General features: G+C 50.6%; 1 protein-coding gene and 2 long non-coding RNA genes across 6 annotated transcripts; all 3 read left to right on the top strand.

Annotated features, from left to right (window-relative positions):
• The first annotated feature begins 4,088 nt into the window (after nt 1-4,088).
• LOC113969987 lies at nt 4,089-9,380 on the top strand. Of its 4 annotated transcripts, none has more exons than XR_003534992.1 (3): nt 4,089-4,177; nt 4,281-4,375; nt 9,338-9,380. It is a non-coding gene; the product is annotated as an uncharacterized LOC113969987 (long non-coding RNA). The 4 variants fall into 4 exon arrangements; XR_003534991.1 differs by lacking the exon at nt 9,338-9,380 and adding an exon at nt 8,120-8,131; XR_003534990.1 differs by lacking the exon at nt 9,338-9,380 and adding an exon at nt 6,046-6,088.
• Nucleotides 9,381-9,679: 299 nt separating this feature from the next.
• LOC113969988 lies at nt 9,680-10,807 on the top strand. The gene is made up of 3 exons (XR_003534994.1): nt 9,680-9,781; nt 10,385-10,494; nt 10,609-10,807. It is a non-coding gene; the product is annotated as an uncharacterized LOC113969988 (long non-coding RNA).
• A 291-nt stretch (nt 10,808-11,098) lies between these two features.
• LOC113969887 (translation initiation factor IF-2-like) lies at nt 11,099-13,338 on the top strand. The gene is made up of 3 exons (XM_027688166.1): nt 11,099-11,593; nt 12,069-12,800; nt 13,259-13,338. Exons 1-3 carry the CDS (start codon nt 11,099-11,101, stop codon nt 13,334-13,336), a joined length of 1,305 nt encoding a protein of 434 aa, XP_027543967.1. The 3' UTR covers nt 13,337-13,338.
• The last annotated feature ends 355 nt before the right edge of the window (nt 13,339-13,693 follow it).

The raw sequence follows: 13,693 nt of genomic DNA, 5'->3' as shown, positions 1-13,693 counted from the left end.
AGTTTGCTTTATGTTCCCAAATACCCAATTTAGCATGTGTGGAGCTTATTTGTTATTAAAAACACAGAAAAGGAAAACTTTACCCATACCATTTATATAAATACATGCTTGCAAAGGACTTACATGTAAAATCACCGAAGTCTTGGTCCTTCAAAAGATTATTCAAATAAAAGAGAATGACAATTACTAGATACCTTAGAAAGACAGAGACATTGTCAGGGTGGAAAATATGGATAGCTAGTTAGTGCTCCCATGGCCCTGACAGTCTGTGCTGCATCCCCCTTCATTGTTATTATGCAACAATTTCCATGTCAAAAAGTGTGGGTCAGTTTGCATCATTATTTGACCTCAATGTCAAATAAACACTGCCAGAGCTTACTTGTAGTGGATGCTTCCTGGTTGTCACCACTTCTTATGAAATTAGGTTGTCTGAAACTAAGCAGCATATTTGCACCCATTGCAGAACTTGGCACCAAGGTAAATAATTTGAAGAGGTTTGAGTTGTCAGGCTTTAGGACTTGGAGCTGAGGAGGATTGTACAACTCCTATTGTGCTGAAATTGCAAGTCTGCCTCCCAAAATTGAATATGGCCAAAGATTCCTCCCAGTCAAAGGAACAGAAAGGTCTTGCTACCCATGGAGTGCCCATCTTCTGCACATGAGACACCAAAATGCCACCTCTCTCCCTTCTACATCACCTCACACTTCCCTACATGAAACAGTGGTTGTGTCCCCTCTAAATTATGTCAGGTTTTCAGTTAAAAGTGTCACCTCTGTCCCCTCTAAGTAATCCCAGATTTTCTGTCAAAAATGCTGCCTCTGCCTTCTCTGAGTTCTCAGACTTTCTCTCGGAAAGGCTCTTTTTTCCTCTCCAAAGTACCCCTGGATTCACCCTGAAAAAAACGTGATTTTGTTTCATTTAAATTACCTCAGCATTTCTGTCAAAAAAACCCACCGCTGCCCCCCCTCCCAATTTGCCTCTGCTTTTCCCAGGTTCATTCTGTCCTCTATATACGAAGTCAGATTTTACTCCCTAAAGCATCCCCTGACTAGCTCAGGTTTTACCCCAAAATTTTCTCTCCCTTTCCCTCCCAGAGGACCTCGATGTTACCGCTTTCGGTCAGGAGGTGTCACCCGCGAGTCACCAAACACTTGCAGTACCTCCACCACAGCGGCGATTCCAGTCCCAGCCGAGGTCCCGAGCTGGGACTGTGAGAGGGGACAGAAAAAAACCTCCCAACATCCAGAGCTCTTCCTATTGCCTTCATATCGATCATTTTTCCTTACATTTTTCAGCCCTTTGTTAGTTAATATATGTATATATATATTCAAAAGTTACTTTTGTATTCTCAAACCCTATAGATCCATATTCGGAATTTCTTATATCCTAAAATCCTGTATATAATATAGCAGGAATGGGGTTTTATTTTAAAATAATTTTATATAAATTAATAATATCTGTTTATATATATATAAATGAGAAACTTTAAAGGTTTTAGTATTTCACACACAGTCCCTATGAATTTTCTGGCATTTTTGGGTTGTAACCTCCCTTTCTGGGGAGATCCCACCTGACCCCCTTGATTCCCCGCTCATCTCCTCCTCCACTGCATCATTGCTCTCTCAGTGATATCGGGGTGTCCCAAATGTGATCATCAACCCCCAGGCTCCAATCCCCTCCCTTTTTTTCACCCTCAAAAAGGTGGACAGCAGCACGTCTTTAATAATATTGTTGACATATGTACATTCCCCCCCCCCAAAAAAAAGGGGCTCTGCTAGAAAAATAAAGACAGGGCAGCCCCCCAAAGGGTTGAAGTTCCCTTCCTCTCCCCCCAGCTCCTAGTCAGCCCCAGTGCATCCAGCTCCCTTGAAGTGGCTCCAGACCCATCCCAGTCCCTCCCCACTGCCCCCAGTCCCTCCCCAGTGCGTTGTGTTCCTTTTCCCTGTGCATCCCATTCCCATCCCAGTCACCTTGCAGTCCCTCCCAGCTCGCTCCCCAGTTCCTCCAGTCCTATCCCAGTGCCTCCACTCTCATCCCCACATCCCAGTCTCTCCCCACTTCCCCCAGTGCAACCCACCGCCCCCTTTCCCTCCCAAGTGTGCTCCCGCAGTGCAACCCAGTCCTTCCCCAGTTCGCCCAGTCCCATCCCAGTCCCTCCTAAGTAATTCCCAGTTCCTCCCCAGTCCCTTCCCAGTACATCTGTGCCTCGTTCCAGTGACAGCACTCCCATCCCAGTGGTCTCAGTCTCTCCCCAGAGATTCTCAGGCCCATCCCAGGCACACTCCCCAGTCCCCTCCCCAGTCCTGTCACAGTCCCCTTGCAGTCCCTCCCCAGTCCTTCCCCCATCCATCCCCAGTCCTATCCCAGACCCTGCAGTCCCTCCCCAGTCCTATCCCAGTGCCACCAGTGCTCCAAGTCCACCCCAGTGCCCACAGTCCCATCCCAGTCCCCCTCACTTCCCCCAGTGAAACACAGTTGCCTCCCCAGTGTGCCACCCCCAGTGCAACCCAGTCCTTTCCCAGTTCCCACAGTCTTATCACAGTCCCATCCCAGTGCCCTCCCCAGTGACTCCAATCTCATCCCAGTGCCCCTCCAGTGAATCCCAGTCCCTCCCCAGTGCATCTCAGCCCCATCCCAGTGCCCCCAGTCCTACTGTCCCCAGTCCCTCCCCAATGACCCCAGTCCCATCCCAGTGCTCCCAGTCCCTCCCCAGAAAATCTCAGTCCCACCCCAGTGTCCCTACTCCGAGCCCAAATCCCCCAAGTGCCCCCAGTCCCTCTCCAGTGTCCCCAGTCCCATCCCCATCCCTCCCCACTGCCCCCAGTCCCTCCCAGTGCATCCCAGTCCATTTCCCCAATGCAAGAGACACAGGGGGCATGAAATCCCAGGGCAGCTGCACTGAGGTTCTACAATTCAGTTGTTCTAAATTAGGTAATTTTCTTAGTGAGCAATTTGAGTTGTTTGACAGCGCGGACTGCAGATGGATTTTTCGGTGAACTGATTGTTTTTTAGTTTATTTTAAAGCTCTCCTAAAAACTCTACACCGGTGTGTGTTCACTGCACCTGCCGTGGGGGCTGCAGGGAGAAGCAGCTGGGGGGGCTCTCTGCCCCTTTCCCATCTTCCCCTCGGTTCCCTGGGACTCCAGGGAACCCCAGCTCCCCTTGGCTTCTCTGGGGGCCTCGTGTCTGCTCGGGGCTTGTTCCTCACCGTTCAGTTCCCAATGAGAGGGGAGCAAGAGGCAGAACAGCCACTGCTGCTGCTGCTGCTGGGGCTGCTGCTGCTGCTGGGGCTGAACTGTCTGCAGTGCCTGGGGGCCGGGCAGGACTTGGCCCCGATGCTTGCATTGCTTTGCAGCGGCCAGGGAGGGGTCCCAAAAGTCATCCCCCCGCGTGCTGTGCTGCACAGCAGGGGCTGGGTAGCCGGGTTCCCGGCCGGGGGACCCCGGGGGAGGCCATGGTGGGGCTGAGGGGCTGCTGCTCTCTGGGCCCCTCAGGGTTTGCCTTGGAATCCCAAAGCCTGTGCCTGCGTGGGGGGATGAGACAAAGGTGACTGTAAATTGGTTTGTTGTGGAGTGTTTTGGGGCCGAGTTAATGCTCTTGGCTTGTTGTGTGTCAATTCCCAGCCTCGGTCAGGGGTTCCCGGGGAGCGTTGCTGCTGCTGCCGCCGGGAGAAGAGAAATCCTTTGGGAAGCTGGGCTGGAAACAGCAACTCTGTGAATTGCTCAGCTTTTCCTAGGTAAGGGCAGGTTTTAGGGAAGAAAGGCCCGCACTTGCGAAAGGCGCCGCGGGTCTTGCAAGGGGGGGGGGGCGCGGCTGCAGTGCCGTTCCCGGCCGTGTCCGCCAGGCGGCGACTGCGAGGCCTCGGGGCCCGGCGCTCGGGGGGGGCTCGGAAGCGGCGCCCGCGGGGAGCGGGAGTGTTTTGTCACTCACGGGCTTCTCAGAGCTTAAATCCGGAGCCTGAGACGTCCTAAGGATGCCTTGTGGTCGAGGGAGCGTGTTCCTGCTGAATTCAGCAGGCGTTCGGTGAATTTGGGCTTCTGCGGGTGAATTCGGTCCGGTGGTGTGGTTTTTTGTTTGTCTCCGTCCTCGGGACAGTGAAGCAAATGTTCTTGACACCCCGGGGCAAATGGAGGTATTCTCCTGGTCAGCGTCAGGAACCATCCTAACTGAGGCCTGGGTGAGTGCTTTTTGTGTGACTGGACAGTGAAGCTGCCTGTGTGAATGACCTGGCTGTTGTTCAGTGTACTCCTCATTAAATGTCTTTTGCTCTGTGTTCCCAGGCTTCCTCTTTTCCTTCGGTTGCTGTGTGTGTGCCGGACACCTGTGGCAGGACTAACCCTATGGCTTTTCTGTCCAACGTGCTGTATGCCTGCAGGTAAGAAAAGCTGGACGTGCAGTCCCTCTGCTTTGATTGCTGTGTCTCTTTGGTAGTTCTTTTGGAGGGGAATCACAGAGTGATTTGGTTTGAAGGGGACCTTTAAAGGCCACCCTGTCTTCCGGGGGCAGGGACACCTTCCACTGTCCCCGGTTGCTCCAAGTCCCCCCCAGCCTGGCCTGGAACACTTGCAGGGCTGGGGCAGCCTCAGCTTCCCTGTGCAGTGTGCTCTAATATCTCTCCACTGTCATCACAATAAATTTTGTCAGTATGTCCCTTTCAGTTGAAAACCATTATCCCTTGTCCTATCGCTACAAGCCCTGGTAAAAAGTCTCTCTCCATTTTTCTTATAAATCCCTTTATTTACTGGAAAGATGCAGTAAAACTTCCCTGAAGTCTTCTCCAGGCTGAACAACCCCAACTCCCTGGCCTGTCTCCATAGGAGAGGCCTTCTAGTTCTCTGATGGTTTTGGTGACCTCCTCTGGGCCCCCTCTGCCAGGTCCATATCTGCCGTGGTTCCCAGAGGTGGCCGCAGTGCTCCGGGTGGGATGAGATTGGAGTACAAAGGGAGAATCGTCCTCCTCGCCCTGCTGCCCACGCTGGTTTGGATGCAGCCCAGGGGATGGTTGGATTTGTGCTTGGGAGTGCACTTGGGTGCCTCCTATCCACTTAGTCTGCTGGTTTGGTTATTCTCTTGGTGGTTTTCCTATTGGATAAGCAGAATAATTTAGGTGCCAATGGACATCTGGAGGTCATGGGGTCAAAACTTCCACTGAAAGCATTAAATAATCCATGAGACCTTGGTGTGAGGAAGGCTGGTTATATTAGATCTAACATATTGCCTATTGCTTATAGACCCAGTTATCTAAGGTGAATCAAGGTAGGCTAGTTTAAGCTTCTTCTTGTAAATACAGAGTATTTTATTCTGTTTTTTAATGTTGTTGATACTTTTAAGAGATTCTTCAGGATTTGTTTGGAGTTCAGCATAGCATAGAGCTCTTGATTTATTGTCTTCTTCATAGGTGAATTTATCTGTTGTCTTTCATGTCATCCCAGAGACTAAATACCTGTGGAACCATCAACATAGTTAGAGCTGTCATAATTCATGGTAAATGTTGGTAAAAGGTTTTCAAAAAACCTCTCAGTCCTTGTACCAAGGTCAAGAGCTATATCACCACGATAGGAGTGTGCAAACTGTGTCTTACTGCATATTGCATTTTCTGACATCAGTTTGAGCAAAAGATCATAGAATATATACACCAAAATGAATGTCAGCTCACGTGTCAAGGTAATTTTGCTTTATAGATGTTCTGTGTTATTTGAATTCATTGCTCAGTTCACAAATAACCTCTCAGAACCTAAGGTTTGAGTCAAATGCAAAATGCACAGAGAGTTGAAAACCAGGATCTGAGCGTCATAGAAAATGGTGACCAAACTCGAGTGGGTGTGTAGGAGATTTTATATCTTACATCTTGGAGGAGCATATTTTGTTTGATGATTGTAAGCAGGACCTGGGTGAAAACTACATTCTATTAGGTGCAGAGGAAAATAATTATCCTTTGGAGTCAAGTGTATTCAGTTTTGCACAAGTCTTGTCTGCCTTATGTTTAAATCGCTTTCTATTCTAGGAAGTTTAAAATTAAATCTTTATTTTGTGTCTCTCCCCCAGTATCCTGTACAAGACAAAGCTCCCTTTCATTGTAGTCATGAACAAAGTCAGTTAAAGCTCTGGTTTCTGTATCCTCATGGGACATTGTTCTGTTTAGCTTCTTTGCTGTGGTATCTTTGTCTTACCACAAGAATAGATTTTTCTAGAAAAGAGAGGCTGGGAGGGAGCTGCAGGCTGATAACCCAATGTAAAAAGGGTCTTTAATCTGGTGTCCAAGTGCACAAGAATAATCAAGGATGGGTAGTTGCACCCAAATGTTCAAATCAGAGACGGTGCTAACAATTTGAAATGTGTTTTGCAGCTTAAGCCTGGATGAAAGGGAAATGTAACTCTGTAAAGAAAGGGTAAGGTCATGGCAGAATCTGCACTTACACACCCTGTTTTCCCAGAATATTTGTCTTCATTAATAATGATTTCCCCTCAGCAGCAGGCTCATGACTCGCAGTGGCAATGGTGTAACCCCTGCCTGTTTGGACTGAGGAGTCCCACCTGTTGTAGCAGGCAAAACTTAGAGAAGATGTTTGGTGCAGTATTTGCTAGAGAGCAGATACTTACTGGTCTAAGAATACACATCCACTGTCGTGTAAGGAACTTGTAGCCTTAATGCTTTTGAGCTTAACAGCCATATCATTAAACATGATAATTTCAGATAGTAAAAGAATCCCGTTAGATTTTTGGTGTGAGTAACTGCTCTCCACAGGCATCCTTTGTGTTTGCATCCCCAACTCAGCAAGCTCTGTGTGTGCACACATGTGCCATGCTTTGACTGGGATATTTTCCCTCCCACCAGCCCGGTAGGATTAGTGTCTGCTGTGCTCCAACTCCACCCATCTGCCCTGTGACCCAAACTATGCGTACCTTTGGTATCTGCTTGCTTACTGAGCAACTTCTTGTACTCTAGACAGTAATATGAGAATGAGCTTTCTAGCTTTTGATTTCTGTAGAAAAAGGCATGAGGTAGGAAAATAAGTCTCTCTGAAGAAAATACACTTTTTGAAAGACTAAAGGAAGTGGCACTGTGAGTGTAAGGAAAGGTAGGCCTGAGGCTTAGGATTCGTAACTTTGAACTTCATTTTGATCTCATGTTTAGCTTTTGCTAAAAAGTAAAGCCAGTAGCATTGGAAGAATTTTTAACAAAATTTAATTAAATGTAATTTTTTAAAATTGACTCTTGATAAGAATGGAAGAACCCCGGGGAACTGGGATATATGTGCAGTGACAAACCCATAGATGTAAAGAATTTTAAGATTTGGAGAGGGGAACAAAGTAATTTGTGGAGGTGATTTAATTTTATTTACAGAATTTATTCAAGGTAACTCTAAGTAGTCAGGCTTTGACCCTTGGTGGATTCAGTTCCGTCTCAAATCTCTTGAGTAATGCTAGGTAATGCTTTATCTGTCTTCCTCCTTCCCATTGGTGAGGGGAATGAAATATATCAGTTTTAGGCACCTCATATTGTGCGAAGAGTGGATATTGCATGTGGCAAGATGTTTATGAAACTCTGTAATGCACTGTTTTCATATGAATCCATGTAAAACCGTGGAACCATCTCACCTGTTTGTGTCAGTTGTCTTGCACTGAGTTTAGATCATAACTTCTTTGGGCCAGAGCACAACTCACTTTCATAAAGATCCCGTGGGGTTCCCCAGCGTGGAAGTGGCCCTCGCTCCCCTGGCAATCTGGAAAGCTGAGGATCTTCAATGAGGGTTGTTCTTTCTGGCCTCAGTCGTATGATCTACTATTTACACCTTAAACTTCATTGTGCAGTGTACAATTGCTGGATGCCCCTTTCCAGTAAAACCACAGGAGGCTTTAGAGTTGCAATTGTTTCCTTAAAAACAACTGTTGCCTTCCTCAACCTGGAGAAGTGGTTGTTTGTCTTCTCTTCCTATGTTCATGTAGTTGATTTGATAAAAAGTGAACTTGCAAAACTTCAGACCAGGGCTGAATATTTTTAAAAGATCAACATTTTAAAAATAAATTTAACATGGATTTTTTTTCATTTGTCCACTTAACAGCCTAAGGGTAAGATTGTTACTTCTGAATATTTTCCCTTCTCCTTCCAGACTGACAGAATTGACCACAGTTTTGCAGGGGAATGGATGCAGGACTTTGAGACTTTTCAGGATGCCCTGAATCAAGAGACCACCTATGTCAGTAACCTGCCTCGTTCTATGAGTTTAGTGTTGGATGAATTTTACAGTTCATTGAAGGTAAAGGTCTTCCTTTTTTTATTACCTCTCCTAAAAGCCTGGAGAAGAGCAAGTTCAAGGAGAATTGTTTTGATGTGTGTAAATGCCTGTAGGAGGGTGTAAGGAAGGCGAGCAGCAGACTCTGTTCACTGGTGCGTGGGGAAAGGACAAGAGACAACAGACACAAGGTGAAATACAGGAAACTGTTTAAAAGGAAGAGAAGAAAAAATGCTTTAATTTTACTAATTCTGCACTGCAACAGATGGTCCAGAGAAATTGTGGAGTCTCCATCCTCGGAGATGCTTAAAACACTTTTGCTCAGGCAAAGTCGTGAGCAACCTGTTCTACCAAATCCTGCTTTTTGAGCAGGAGAGATTGGACTAGATGATCTCCAGGGGTATTGTCCACCCCCACCATTCTGTCCTTCTGTAAAGGGGCTTTGCACTGTCCTTTTGAACTGTAATCTGTTGATGACCTGTGTTGAGGATTTGCTGATTTGAACATACAATAACTTTAGCAGCTTGTCACACTGAATGGCAGCCTGAATAATTTAATATTGAACTGTGATTAATCACAAGATGAAAGCTAAGATAGGCTGATAAGAGGCAGTGTTCTTTGCTGCAGCATTTCCCACCTGAGGTAATTTTCCTTGTTCTGAAAGTGTCAAGTACAGTTGGGCAATGTACTACATAGGAAGAAGGGAAAGAATCTCAAAAACAAATAAATGAACAAAAAAACCCCTTTATATTTGCTTGTGCAAGAAGAAGATTGTTCTTCCACTCAACCAGGTTTTGAGAGGACTAATTAATTGTTTCTCTGACAACACTATACATTGGAGGCTGTTAATGATCCCATAGTCTGTGCTACAGGTTTTAGCTGATTGTGTTTGTCATCAGCTTTTACTAAAGAAAAAGCAAGCCTTCTTGGCTGTGTGGATATTACAGGAACAAAATTATTCCATTCATGGAGATAATGATAACAGAGCCAAAACAAAACTATTGTAAGTGTCCTATGTGGAACAATATACAGAATTTCAAAAGGGATTGTAGTGGTCCCATGTACAGAACTAACATACTTCCTGTTCCTTATTTGCTGATCAGGTCATATTTATCTGCCTGTCAGAACTGTGAGAGCACTGGATGGCCCCGGCAGATGAACCTTAGGATTAAAGGGTGGGCTCAGTTCAGCGCATGCTGTGTCTCACCTAAAAAATCCATTGCGCAGGCTTGAAAGGTAAAAGACCTTTCCCAAAAATCTTCGTTCGTGAAGACTGGCCATTATTTATATTAGGTGCTGATGGAGTCTGTCCTGTGTCTGGGATCCACAAGCAGCCTTCTGTCCCCTTAGGGCAGGTGTTCATTGCTCTGTTTCTGTGCACATAGAAACCTTACCTTTAGCAAGCTGGTTTGTGTACAGCCATTTCTGTTCCCTTCAAGGACCTGAAGCTTCTGCAATGGGTCCCTCTGAGCTAATACTAACACGAGAAACTCTCGATGAAGAGCAAGAAGAGAGGGAGAGTGACACTGATGACATTGACCATGAAGGTAAGGGAATGAGGTCTATAAGCTGCCTGTCTAGTCAAGAAATCCCCTCTATATTTCATGACCTGGATGGACTGTAAGGAGAGCCTAGAAAACGAGCCAACATTCAGTCACCTGATGTGTCAGAATCTGTAGCAGAAGCTCAGCTGCAATGGTCGGTCCAGGGATATCACTCTGTAACCTTTGTGAAAGTTCAATTGTAAATTTTCTGTTCAAGTAATTAATAGGTGTATAACACACATAAACCAGAGAACTTGTTAGGCTTGGGGCATGACCTCTGAACCTGATTGATGCACAGATGTGTCCATCATCTTTTTGGCCTTACAGCTTCTGCCCCTGGCTCTCTTCCCTTTTCCTGTGACTGTGGTCTTGGAGCAATCTTCTAAGTTGTTACAGAGTGATTTTTCTCTTATATAGCTCACAGACAATCTTCATTCTTTCCCTGTTCCGTTGATGGTAGGATAACTTCTTTCCTTTGCCCCGTAATGTAGTTGAAGATGGAATAGACTTTCTATGTTGCTTTGGCTATTCTGATTCTAGCTTTTTTTCAGTAACACAAGTAGAACAAGTACTGAAATAGCGCTGAACTGTCGTTTCTTCCCCCAGTGACTGAGGAGAGTCATGAAGAACCAGCCTTCAGAAACTTTATGCAGGACACGCGGATGAAATTCCAGAGGAGAAGCAACCCGAATGAATGAGACCTGCAGAAACAGAAGGTTTGGAATCACTTGTAATAGAGTTAAAACTGAAGGAACAGCATAAAGAAACTTGCATGGAACTTTTATCTGTGAACAACTTCCTCTGATAGATTTTTATTTTTCTTTCTGCAGTAACTGTTGGTCCGATGAGTTAAAGGTCTTGCAGCCAACTGACTGTACATCTGGCCATCTGCCACTGTGGCTTCCTGAAGCTGAAGGAACCAGAAAGCAGTTTCTTTTCCTGCAAATTCTTCAGATCTCTCCGTTGAGAGCTTAGATTTAGAGCTCTGACAGCATTAGCATCCAGAGTACTCACTGGTCCCCAGAGGCACCTTCCGTTCGCTGAGTGCAGTCAGGCATCTGCTGCAGCCAGGGCACAACTTGATTGATCCACCGTTTGATGTTTTGGTTTTCATTAAGTAGATTTTACGTACTTTACATACCTGGGTGCGGATCAGCTTCATCATCAGCGGGCACTGCGCAGGAGAAGGTGGGCAACAGGCCTGGGGCGGGCAGGGGGATAGAGGTGGGGGCGGGCACTTAAAAGATTTCGGCCAGGGAGCTGATCTCAGCCAGCACCTAGTCGGGGCAGTCTAAGTCCCCGTAGAAGCAGAACTGCTGCATGGGGAGAGGCGGTCAGAGGCGCGCTGCCGCTCTGCGTCCTCCCCGCTCCCCGCCGCCGACTCCCGGCCCACCACGTTGCCGCTGCTCCCCGGTCCCCCATGCCGCACAGTCCGCCTTCGCGACCCGGAACCGCCCCGTGTGCCGGTGGGGGGCTCCCCGAGGGGCTCTGCAGGGGCCTTGGGGCCGGGACCCCGGGAGTGCGGCCCGACCAAGGGCAGGGCCCCTCCAACACGGCCGTTGTCCCTCCGCCCGACCACCCGAGCGCCTCCCGCCACCCGCGGCCACGGCCCCGCGGGCTCCAAGCCCCGCCAATCCCGGCCCGAGGCAGCGTCCGGCCCGCCAATCCCGGCCCGCCTTTCTCGGCGCCGTCCAATCACGGCCCGCCTTTTCAATGCGGCAGCGGTCCCGCAAGCTCTGCCCGCTCAGCCGCGGCGCGGCCCCTCCGCGCCGCCCCCTCGTTCCCCTCAGGCGCTGCTGGGACCACGGAAGGGCGGTGGGAGCTCCGCGGTCACGTCCCGTCCGGGAGCTCTCCCGGGAGAAGGGGAGGGAGGGGGGGAGCGGACGGGAGCGGCCCCGAGAGCGGGGCTTGCGGGGATAGCGGGGTTCTCGGGAACGGGCGGGCGGGGATTGGCCGGGCTGGCACGGGGGGGCGGGGCTGTGCGGGCCGCGGGCTATAAATAGCGGGGGGGGGGTGCGCGCTAGGGCAGTTCGGCGGCGGAGGTGGAAGCGGCGCTGGAGCTCCGGGAGCCGAGGCGGGATCGGCGGTGAGCTGGGGCGGGACTCCGGCGGCTGCCGCTCCAGGTACTTGGCCTGCCTGGGGCACAGGGGCCGCTCTCTCCGGGAGGTTCTGGCTCCCGACGTGCAGGTTCGATCCCGACCCGCCACTCCCAGCTCGCTTTTCTCTGCTCCGTCCAATCGCAGCCCACCCTTTCAATGGGGACGCGGTCCCGTAAGCTGTGCCCGCTCAGCCGCGGCGCGGCACCGCCCCCCTTGCCCACGTTCCTCTCAGGCGCTGCAGGTGCCGGCGCCTTTGCTTCCGGAGCCGCGCCTGCCCTGCCGCAGCCCCCGACAGGCCATGTTGGGACCAGGGAGGGCGGGTGTCACAGCTCCGCGCTCACGTCCCGTCCGGGAGTTCTTCCGGGAGGCGGGGAGGGGGCGGGAGCGGCGGCGGCCCTTTCAATGGGGCCGCGGTCGAGCAAGCTCTGCCCGCTCAGCTGCGGCGCGGAGCCGCCCCCTTCTCCACCTCGCCCCCCGCGTTCCCCTCAGGCGCCGGTCTCGGCGCCTTTGCTTCGGGATCCGGCGAAGCCGCGCCTGCGCTGCCGCGGCGCCCGCAGGCGCTGTTGAAAGGGCGGGTGGGAGGTCCGCGGTCCCGTCCCATCCGGGAGTTCTCCCGGGAGAAGGGGAGGGAGGCGGGGAGCGGGCGGGAGCGGAGCAGCCCCTGGGAGCGGGGCCTGAGGGGACAGCGGGGTTCTTGGGGACGGGCAGGGCGGGAACGGGTAGGCGGGGATTGGCGGGGCCGGACGCTGCCGGGGGCTGGGATTGGCTGGGCTGGCACGAGGGGGGCGGGGCTGTGCGGGCCGCGGGCTATAAATGGGGTGGGCGGGGGGCTCTCGGGGCAGTTCGGCGGCGGGGCTGGGGGCGGCGCAGGAGCTGCGGGAGCCGGCGCGGGATCGGCGCGGCCGCTGGGCCGAGGAGCGGCGGTGAGCCGGGGTGGGACCCTCGCGGCTGCCGCTCCAGGGAGCGGTGGGGAGCCAGGGGGCAGCACCCCCTCGGCTGCCGATCCAAGGGGAGCCGGGGTCGGTCCCCCGGAGCTGCCGATGCAGGGTCTTGGGCAGGCGGTGTCCCGGGACAGCTGTGCCGGCCGGCTTTGGTCAGTGCCCAGTAGGGGAGCAGCCCATGCTCAGGGGTGCTCCCCCGATCCAGAAGGACTAGGATGCAGCCTCTCAGGGGGGCTGGTATTGAAAATATTATTACAAAGAAAAGTAATAAAAGATGTTTCATTCTATTATAATTTTATTTTACTTTTATTTTCATCTGATTACTTGATTGTTTATGCTATTGTTTTGTTGCTGTGGTACTGTTCCCGTTGGGATGGGTGGGACAGCTCCTAGAGATATTTAAGTGAATGACAAAGACTGACTTGTAGCCTTGTCAACAGCCCCGGACTGCAGAGATACCCAGGAGCAGCTTTAGGCAGAGGCAGCAGAAAGCTGAGGCAGAGACAGCAGAAAGCTGAGGCAGAGGCAGCAGAAAGCTGAGGACCTGGAGCTCAGGCAGCAGAGCTGGTGGAGACATAAACACGGTAGGGCTGTGGGCAAAACCAGAGTGGGGCTGGGTTAGGGAGCACGGACCTGGCATAAGCACTGCAGGGATGGAGCTGGGACAAAAATAGTCAGGCGTGGCCTGGAATGTGGGATTGAGAGCTCGGGTGGATAACTCAGACCTTTAACAAAAGAAGGATACTAGGATTGGAATGTGCAGCAGCTTTACCTGGAGCTGACATCAGAGCTGGCAGAGAAATAAAGCTGGTGGGTCTGGGTATGGGATAGGCAGAGTGGAGCTCGGAAAGGGACTGTGGAGGAGGGATAGGGAC

The sequence above is a fragment of the Neopelma chrysocephalum genome, unplaced genomic scaffold, assembly GCF_003984885.1.
Source record: "Neopelma chrysocephalum unplaced genomic scaffold, ASM398488v2 Primary Assembly neopelma1_75, whole genome shotgun sequence".
Lineage (NCBI taxonomy): Eukaryota > Metazoa > Chordata > Aves > Passeriformes > Pipridae > Neopelma > Neopelma chrysocephalum.
Note: the sequence above shows the minus strand (reverse complement) of the source record. Positions and strands in the feature narration are given on the sequence as shown.

Bases quoted from the DNA above. Each gene is read 5' to 3' on its own strand.
- LOC113969887 (XM_027688166.1), top strand. From the start codon at position 11,099: ATGGGGAGAGGCGGTCAGAGGCGCGCTGCCGCTCTGCGTCCTCCCCGC. The intron at 11,594-12,068 runs GTGGGAGCTCCG...GTGCCCGCTCAG, and splicing joins GCTGGGACCACGGAAGGGCG to CCGCGGCGCGGCACCGCCCC. The intron at 12,801-13,258 runs GTGAGCCGGGGT...CCTTGTCAACAG, and splicing joins CGCTGGGCCGAGGAGCGGCG to CCCCGGACTGCAGAGATACC.